This window comes from Hyalella azteca, unplaced genomic scaffold (assembly GCF_000764305.2).
Source record: "Hyalella azteca isolate HAZT.00-mixed unplaced genomic scaffold, Hazt_2.0.2 contig12079, whole genome shotgun sequence".
Lineage (NCBI taxonomy): Eukaryota > Metazoa > Arthropoda > Malacostraca > Amphipoda > Hyalellidae > Hyalella > Hyalella azteca.
This window is the reverse complement of record NW_025942047.1, coordinates 218,033-228,087: the sequence shown is the minus strand read 5'-3', so window position 1 is coordinate 228,087 and position 10,055 is coordinate 218,033. Positions and strand designations below refer to the sequence as shown.

General features: G+C 38.9%; 1 protein-coding gene across 1 annotated transcript; it reads right to left on the bottom strand.

Annotated features, from left to right (window-relative positions):
* Nucleotides 1-340: 340 nt before the first annotated feature.
* LOC108664359 lies at nucleotides 341-8,143 on the bottom strand. Its single transcript, XM_018150934.2, has 8 exons — nucleotides 8,120-8,143; nucleotides 7,829-7,939; nucleotides 7,410-7,524; nucleotides 4,580-4,699; nucleotides 3,454-3,552; nucleotides 2,916-3,083; nucleotides 1,705-1,952; nucleotides 341-690 (listed from the first exon to the last, which is right to left on the bottom strand). The coding sequence occupies exons 1-8, from the start codon at nucleotides 8,141-8,143 to the stop codon at nucleotides 577-579; spliced, it is 999 nt and encodes a 332-aa protein (XP_018006423.1). The 3' UTR covers nucleotides 341-576.
* Nucleotides 8,144-10,055: the final 1,912 nt, after the last annotated feature.

Genomic DNA, 10,055 nt, shown 5'->3' with positions numbered 1-10,055 from the left:
ATTAACACACCCAAATTCAAAGAAATTAATTGCTGAACACGTCTAAATCCAAAGTAATTTATTGCTGAACACATCCAAATCTAAATTAATTAATTGTCTAACACAAATAAATCCGCAGGCAATGATTTGCTGAACACTTCCGAATTCAAAATAATTATTTGATGGAAACATTCAAATACAAAGTAATTAATTGCTGAACATATCAAATTACAAAGGAAATAATTACTGAAAACATCAAAATCCAAAGGGAATGATTGTTGAACACATCCAAATCCGGAGTAATTAATTGCTGTACTCATCAAAATATAAAGGAAATAATTGCTGAACATATCTAAATTCAAAGAAAATAATTGCTGAACACAGCAAAATACAAACAAAATAATTGCTGAACGCAACAAAATACAAACGAATTAATTGCTGAACACATCTAAATACAAAGGAAATAATTGCTGAACACAACATAATACAAAGGAAACCATTGCTGAATACATTGTAGAATGGAATTCCGAAGAAGCATTTAGAGCAATTGAATGTCAAGTTGCCATTACAAATGCCTGAGGTTTGGCCGGACGATCTCTAGTCATCTTCGAACGTCACCGTGAAGCCGACCAACTTGCGGTTCGTTGTCGTCGTCCCTTTGATGCGCAGGACATACGTGACATTGCGTGTTATTCCAAAAGAAGAACTTGCCTGCCCAAATAAAGTGAAACCACACTTCATTGCGCCATCCTTCAAATTATCAAACAAGCCGACCAATTTATAAAAATCGTCTTTTCAGGAGATGCAGCTGAACTCTTATTTGCACCATCACTCGCAAGTTGTCAGCTATACCCACATTTTTGATACCTTCCTATAAGTTTTTTTTTACACATTTTCCGAGCAGGAATAAACTGGTAGGTTCAAAAATGTACTCTGCGTTTAGACTAAAATTACTATTCGTGTAACAAACCATGAATCTGTTCGCACAGTGAAAGTACGTTGAGCTTCATATAGTTCAGCAAATGAAAAAAAAAAGATTACATACTATCAATGAATTCCTGCGATGTGCTCGTATTACAGATTGTCATTAATTTTCACGTACGTCGGTGCTCAATTTTAAGAAATAGTCTTATGAGAATGAATGAATGTCAAATCTCAGGACATCAGTCAAACAGATTTCGAGCTAATGTGTTCATTCGCCAATTCTTTAATGCTGATTGTACTTGTATAGATAAATGCCGTTTCATTTCCTTTTAAATTCTTAGTCGCTTTTTAATTTATTCATATCAACAGAAATACTGAGTGACTGTTACGAACAGCAGGATTAACACATTTTATATGTGCAAAATATATTGACGAGTGTTTCGAGTCGAGGGTCGAAATCCGCGAAATTATTGCCTGTGCAACATAACCCGCAAAATTTCATTGCAAATTTTCAATCATACGTGCGTATAAGTGCTCACTATTAGGTTTTCTTTACCACCAAAAACTGAATCTAGCAGCCAGAAACAAATAATAAAACAGATACCGTCTTTCGGGAGCGCAGTCTGCAATAACATTAGCATTTTCTCTGTGTACCCTTTGGATATGTAACATTTGAATATCATTATTATCTCTCTTAAGATGATGTCTAGTTACTTTTTAGTTGACTTATGAATGTAAGATACTCACAGACAGAGCGCAAAGATTACTTCTCAGTTGACTTATTGAATGTAAGATACTCACAGACAAAGCGCAAAGATCCTTAGGCGTTTCACCGGGGGAGGCTAAGGTGATATTGAAACCATCGCAAAAGCCGTCTGTGTTGAAGTCTGAAGTTTCCCACACGAAATCTGAATAACCGTTGGGCGAGGTGAATGTGAGCGAGCAATCCCCGACGTAGTCAGGGAAGGGCACGCAGCCGTAGCCGGCGTGGGAGACGATACGGTCGCCGAAATTCAGCGGGTCTTGGATTGTCTTGCCACAGTTCCCGACTGATGAGTACAAGTCCAATTAAAAATTATAACCTAGTGACGGTACATTGATCATACTGTCGTTGAAAAAAGCTCTACATCTACGTTTTTCACAACTCTAAACTTGTTAATTTTAGTTGTGAATCAATGTTTACTAGTGAATTACTTGTACACAAATGATAAATTCTTTTTTGGGAAACCATCAACTTCGGCGCTAAAATGGTTATTGATGCAACATGTTACTATGGTAACAGTGCACGCTACATTACAACAGACACAGCACGCTACATTACAACAGACACTGCACGCTACATTACAGCAGACACAGCACGCTACATTACAACAGACACAGCACGCTACAGTACAACAGACACCGCACGCTACATTACAACAGACACAGCACGCTACAGTACAGACACCGCACGCTACATTACAACAGACACCGCACGCTAAATTAGACACAGCACACTACATTACAACATTATAACAGACACCGCACGCTACATTACAACAGACACCACACGCTAAATTAGACACAGCACACTACATTATTACAACAAACACCGCACACTACATTACAACAGACACAGCACGCTACATTACAACAACAGACACAGCACGCTAAATTACAACAGACACAGCACACTACTTTACAACAGACACCGCACGCTACATACACATATCAATGTTAGGACATGCCACACAGCTTGATTAGTGCATGGAACAGGTAGCAATGAATGTAATTCAATAGACCTTCTTTTTGAAAATGGATAACGCACCTCTAATCACTCAACTTGCTCGTCGTTTGAATCAAGGGTATATTCCGAAACTTTTGATTACAGTCATATACAGTAAGTATCTAATTATTGTTGCCTATAATTGAATGAATTTTTGTAGATCGCATCGATCAACCAAATCGGATGTTAACCGAAGCTTCAAAGTCAAAACTTCTCGTTTAAATGGAACAGGTTAGGGAATACTCACCAACTACGTGACTCATAGCTGCAGTTTTCGTTATTGCTGCCCACATCCCGCAGGAGTTGGGAGCCATGCAGGTCAGGATGTCGATGTGACGAGTGTTGGTAAACTGATAGAACTTATCATCCTTGTGAACAATCACCTTTGTGTCGTCCAAGGATGAAAGACTTCCATCTGTTTGCAAATATCAGAACCTAATGATAGTACTAGTAGATTTTCGATAATTTGAAGCGCTGTTTCTGAATATCTTGACATTAATTCAGTAAGATCTGCTACGTATAAAAAAATGAAGATTTACAACAAGCCTTTATCTGGTCTCTGCACAGATCATGGCTGTTACTTTAAAAATCGAGTTCCGACGGCGAAATAATCTATGATACACTGAACCTCTGATAACGTAGAATGAATAATAATATTCGATTTGAAAATTCGGTTGGGTTAAGTGTGAAATTCTCACTAGGTAAATGGATCATTTTAATTGACATGCAGTAGTTGGTCAATATAGCAAATTAGTTATCATGCAGTGACAGAAAATTTTGCTTACCATCCAACACCTCAGCATTCAGCTCTTCGAGCGTAAACAGGAGCGATGGAATGTATCCCACGAGGTTATTACCTTGTTCCACATACGCAGTATCGCTATCTGTGGACAGAAGAAGTTAGGTCAAGGGAGTCTGTAAAGAATGAAGGAATGCTAGTTTCTTATGAAACTTGCATCAAAACATTTATTTTTCTCAACATTTACAAACAAGTAACAGGTTTTCCCCCTTCAAGATAAGCTTCTTTATTGAAGATGAATGCACACTCAGTGAATTTTATCAGAAGCAAGATTTCTCAAACTAGGTCATGCGAGCAAACTTCTATGTGAAACTTCACAATTTTATCTAATAGTTTCACAGCGACTTTCAGATACTTGTCTAAAAGCAATACGAATGAGCAAAAAAAATATAAAAAAAACTTTTAAAAACCACATTTTCTTAACGGTCAAAAAAGAAAAACATTAACTCTTACATAACATTAAAGTTATGTAGAATGTTATGTAATGTTATGTAAGAGTTAATCTTTTTCTGATTTGTACGTTAAGAAAACGTGGTTTTTAAAAGTTTTTATATGTTTTATTTCACTGTTTTTTAGTTTTGTAACCACCAGAAAAACGTGGTTTTTAAAAATGTTTTTTTATGTTTATTTTTCAATTTAAAAAATTATTAAATTTTTTCGATTATTACTTCTGATGATCAGATACAGGCATCATAAACATGCATGCCAAATTTCAAGGTCCTAGGATCTTCAGAAGTGCTCTAAATTAAGGTTTGAATTTTTGATGACAGACAGACAGAGACGAAACAAAACTAAGAAAAACGTGGTAAATTCACTTCAATCTCTTTAGTTACTCAATCTTTATGAACTGCCACTCTTTTTGATGAGTTCCTGTCGTGATTCATTTAAACATATTTATCATCTCGTTTAAAAATTTGTAAATTGTAGAAACATGTATCAAATGTACCACTTTCCTTCAAGAAACTGTGAAATTTGTGTGTGAAAAAATAATTATAACACTTATTATTGTAGATTCCATCGAGTAAATAAAAATGATTAGATAAATAACTGCTGGATGCACGCGTGTTCATTTAATCCTACAATAGATAAAAATAACAGCAACAGATACCGACCATTCCGCACGAAGTCCCTGCGAACGTAAACGTTAATGTCGCCGTCGGCAACGCAGCAGAAGCTTTCACGTAACTTATGAGCTCTGCAGACCCCGGCAGCGTCGTAGGAAAACGCGTGTTCTGCGCGAAAAATTACAAATGGTTCGTCAATTTGTAATAAAAAAGAAAAATATTATTGATGAGTAGGACTTGCATTAGAAGTCAAGAGTAGTCCCGATTTATACCAAAATATCGTAACATTTGTGGATTTACGGTGATCATAACAGAAACTTCAAGAGGCAATAACAAGAATAATTTCAGTATTTTTCATTCAAATCCGGAGCCGTCGGGACATTTCTGCAAGTGAAGGAGAAGTTATAGTTTCCTACTAGTATATGGCATTTTTGGCGCTCACTTCGAAACCGCTATTGTCTGCATGAGGTTTAGAATTTAAAGAAAATCTTATCAAATTAGCTGCAAAGCAATAAAAAAATAGCCAATTAAAAATCAAGATTTCTAAAAAAACTGCATTAAGTGTTGACTCCGACAATTGATAGTATTTAATGATACAGATTGTGAGTAAATGTTTTTCGATTGATGTGGATTATTAAGCTGCACCAAAAACACGAGATTTCTTTTAAGATTAATGATTTTAGAGTAGGTGTATTAATGATGACAGTTCAGTGTTTGTACGTGAGGTCAGACATGGTATACAGGTGGTTAAGTAATAGTTCATGATTACACGCTTAACGGTCGGGTAGTAGCTAGTGTTGTTAACAGTAACACGCTTAACTGTCGGGTAGTAGCTAGTGTAGTTCCCAGTAACACGCTAAACTGTCGGGTAGTATTTAGTGCAGTTCCCAGTAACACGCTATACTGTCTGGTATAGTAGCTAGTGTAGTTCCCAGTAACACGCTATACGGTCGGGTAGTAGCTAGTGTAGTTCCTAGTAACACGCGATACGGTCGGGTAGTAGCTTGTGTAGTACCTAGTAACACGCTATACGGTCGGGTAGTAGCTAGTGCAGTTCCCAGTAACACGCTATACTGTCGGATAGTAGCTAGTGTAGTTCCCAGTAACACGTTATACGGTCGGGTAGTAGCTAGTGTAGTTCCAAGTAAAACGCTATACTGTCGGGTAGTAGCTAGTGTAGTTCCTAGTAACACGCTATACGGTCGGGTAGTAGCTAGTGCAATTCCCAGTAACACGCTATACTGTCTGGTAGTAGCTAGTGTAGTTCCCAGTAACACGCTATACGGTCGGGTAGTAGCTAGTGCAGTTCCCAGTAACACACTATAGTGTCGGATAGTAGCTAGTGTAGTTCCTGTCTCTTATACACATCTAGATGTGTATAAGAGACAGCGCTAAAACAGCGCAGAGTTCCGGCCCTGCCGAGCTGCTAGAATTTTGTCTCTATATCAGCCATGGCGCAGCGCAGTTGTAGGGCTGTCTCTTATACACATCTAGATGTGTATAAGAGACAGGNCTTGGCGGCGAATCGCTGGAAGATGACGCTGACCGAGCGTCTTGCGCAGCTCAGGGCGCGGCTTGTGCCTGGCGCTCTGACGCTCACATGCTGAACAAATTATTCCTTCGTTGAATAATAAAATAATTAAAGAGAAGCTGACTATACCAAATGTTAACAAGGAGTTAATGATTAGTATTGTTCAAGTATGAATAACGTGACATCCAAATTAATACCAAAGCATGTAAAAGCGATTTTATATGCTTTGACGACGTCGTCTCCAGCGCTCACCTGACTCGATGCCAGTGCTACCATCTGCAGGAAATGAACTCGTGTGAGAAATTTTTAGTTTCGTAATGATTTAATTACAAACGCTAAGGATATTGAAAGTGTAACCTCAATTACTCGCTCTGTTATCATCAACACCACAATTCAAGTTCATTAAATAAATATAATCAATTTGAGTGTATAAATTATGTTAATATCACATTGCTTATGGTACATCACCTGTCTCTTATACACATCTAGATGTGTATAAGAGACAGGTAGTAGCTAGTGTAGTTTCTAGTAACACGATATACGGTCGTGTAGTAGTTAGTGTAGTTCCTAGTAACACGCTATACGGTCGGGTAGTAGCTAGTGTAATTCCCAGTAAGGCAGTAACACGCTATACGGCCGGGTAGTAGCTAGTGTAGTTCGCAGTAACACGCTATACGGCCGGGTAGGAGCTACTGCAGTTCCCAGTAACACCCTATACGGCCGGGTAGTAGCTAGTGCAGTTCCCAGTAACACGCTATACGGCCGGGTAGTAGCTAGTGTAGCAGGCCTGCAGGGCATGAGAACAAATGACAAAAGAAAAGGAGGGCGAGTCCGTGAAGGGAGCGCAGCCGTGCACCACGAATTTTGTGCACCAATAAGCCCTGAATCGAACGCCTTGGATCTCTTCGGACCTACACCAATCAGCCGTGCACCACTCGGCTTTGTCATCCTCTGGCCTTGACCACCACCAGCCGTGCACCACCAGCCCGCGGATCGAATATGACTTCTGGGCATCGTTAAATTACGTAATTTTACGTTCACCGCAACTGAGGTTAGGTTGCAGATAGCATGGTTCTGTTCCAAAATTTATCGTCCTTCGACAAGTGGCCGTTCGACCGAGGGCTGGTTCGACCCACGACCTAGATACGGACTGCTTGAAGTGTTGAAGGCTACGTTCCGGAAGGCAGGAATCACGATGGTCCATTACATCCAGGGCAGTGGTGGTCTTCGGCATGCGACCCGTCCGTGAAGGCCTCTCTCTCTCTCTCTCTCTGAGTGAGTGAACACCAGGAAATAAAATGCTTGCTGAAGAATTTCATGGACAAAAAATACTTAATAAACACTAACCTCGAGAATTGACACCGCCTGCGCACTGCATGAAGCTTAAACCAGTTGCCATCGTGCGTGAATTTGTAACCATTACATCAAAGGCTTCCTGAGAGACTCTGAAGAGCTCGAAAACCTGCACAAATTAAAGGTCATGCTTTTGGTGCACTGCTACCCAGAAATTTGGGTTGTAAAGTAGAAAAAAATATTGTAAAAATTTAAATTCTGCAATTTAGCCGGGAGCGAGAGAAATAAATGATATATCGTCTGTTTGTATACTGGTTGACAGTGCTGTTGTGTCACAAGATATGATGCATGCAAATCCCTGCGGGAAGGATCGCTTTCCGTGGCAGGGCCAAGGCTGTTCAACGCCCTACCAAGGGATCTAAGAGAGGGGGAGTTCACCCTGGAGACCTTCAAGAGACAACTTTGCAACCCACCACTTTGGCTCCATCAGACAACTTGGCGGCGAATCGCTGGAAGATGACGCTGACCGAGCGTCTTGCGCAGCTCAGGGCGCGGCTTGTGCCTGGCGCTCTGACGCTCACATGCTGAACAAATTATTCCTTCGTTGAATAATAAAATAATTAAAGAGAAGCTGACTATACCAAATGTTAACAAGGAGTTAATGATTAGTATTGTTCAAGTATGAATAACGTGACATCCAAATTAATACCAAAGCATGTAAAAGCGATTTTATATGCTTTGACGACGTCGTCTCCAGCGCTCACCTGACTCGATGCCAGTGCTACCATCTGCAGGAAATGAACTCGTGTGAGAAATTTTTAGTTTCGTAATGATTTAATTACAAACGCTAAGGATATTGAAAGTGTAACCTCAATTACTCGCTCTGTTATCATCAACACCACAATTCAAGTTCATTAAATAAATATAATCAATTTGAGTGTATAAATTATGTTAATATCACATTGCTTATGGTACATCACCCTAAATATTTGGATTATTCTCCAAGAAATTAGAGAGAAGCGCCAGTAAATTTTTTGAATCGAGTTCATTGGAAGACCGCGCAATTTTTAATTTCTTAACAATTAACAAGTAAAGAGTACACTAATATTGAAAAATTATTATCATATTGCTGAGCTACACAGGAATTTATTCCTAGGATTTCGAAATGTCCACAGTATTTCAATCTTCATGTAAAAACTTTGGCAACGAACGAAGCTAAAAGCAACAAACTTAAGTTGCCTCTATTTTGGTCGGAATAAAAATTCACGATGTTTCATGGTCATGCATTTACATTCACATCTTTTCGCAAGAGGTCCTTATTAATTACGTAAAAACAAGATGGTAGCACGAAACATCACCTTAAAAAGAATTCAAAATCGTAAGGTGAATTCAATAATTTCTTTGTGAAAGAGAGGTACCCGCGATTTGCATAAGGACTTTGCCGCTATTATATACATATAAAGCATAACACAGAGAGCATCATACATCACAAGAGATTTCATAGTTACAAGGAAAGCATCTTGAAACTTCATAAATTTATGTATTCGATGCTTGTTCGGTCTTTTTCAACACTAATAATTATAAATTTGTTACATTTAACTTAAAAATTACGTTTTTAAATAATTTGAACGATCAAATTTCTTTCCAACTCGTCATTGCGACGGCAACGTCCAACGTACCGTGGCTAAGACGGTCAGGGCCGCGAGAAGGTGAGTGCGCTTCATTTTAGGCAGTTTTTAGGATTCTCCTGGATGCTGGAAAAAGTTTAGTTCATTCAACAAATGTTCGAGTCAAATTGCAGCATGAGAGTCAAAAACATTTTCAACGAAATATCAAATAACGAATATCAACAAATGATCAGCAACGTTGAATAATAATACAAAATTCATATTCCAAGTTAGTTCTTTTGAATTAAATTATTCTTTATGACCCAACATATGCATGGCTATCTTTCAATATACGCATCGCTATATTTAAGGGTGTTAATATTATGTTTAAAGAACAAGTGTTGGTGTGGGTACTAATTTAGTTAATTTAATTTAGAAATGCAACACCCACCTTAACCCTTTAAATAAATCAAGGAGACGACACGTGACTGCGGCGGCCGACTAGTCAAAAGACACGGTTGTCAAGATAACTCTTTATACTGTGATATTTGATCCAAAACTGGCGTACAACGAAGTGTCTCGTACAAAACACTGATGAGGCTTACGTCATATAAGACATACACGATTCAGTTTGAAGAGTACTAAAATGTCTGAAAAAATATGTTATAGATTAATGAAATGGATTATGATTTTTAAAAGATATCAAGTTGTGATTAAAGTCCTGACTAAAGGATGCAATTAGAGAAGCGCAGGGTAGTAAATGCTATGACCAGAGTGCACGTAGCGACCCATTAACGGTAGAGGCCTTCAGTAGCGGTACCACAAACTATATGAAATGAGGCGGCTAGGTTCACCGAACTACATGAAGTGGGGCGGCTAGGTATCACCGAACTACGTGAAGTGGGGCGGCTAGGTATCACCGAACTACATGAAGTTCAGCGGCTAGGTATCACCGAACTACATGAAGTGGGGCGGCAAGGTATCACTGAACTACATGAAGTGGGGCGGCTAGGTATCACCGAACTACATGAAGTGGGGCGGCTAGGTATCACCGAACTACATGAAGTGGGGCGGCTAGGTATCACCGAACTAC

What these genes read in the sequence shown, in the direction of transcription:
- LOC108664359 (XM_018150934.2), bottom strand. Translation starts at nt 8,143, where the DNA reads ATGGTAGCACTGGCATCGAGTCAG. An exon ending in AGGCGGTGTCAATTCTCGAG is followed by an intron (nt 4,700 to 7,409) that starts GTTAGTGTTTAT and finishes TTTTTCGCGCAG; the next exon opens with AACACGCGTTTTCCTACGAC. An exon ending in AGGATCTTTGCGCTTTGTCT is followed by an intron (nt 691 to 1,704) that starts GTGAGTATCTTA and finishes TTATTTGGGCAG; the next exon opens with GCAAGTTCTTCTTTTGGAAT.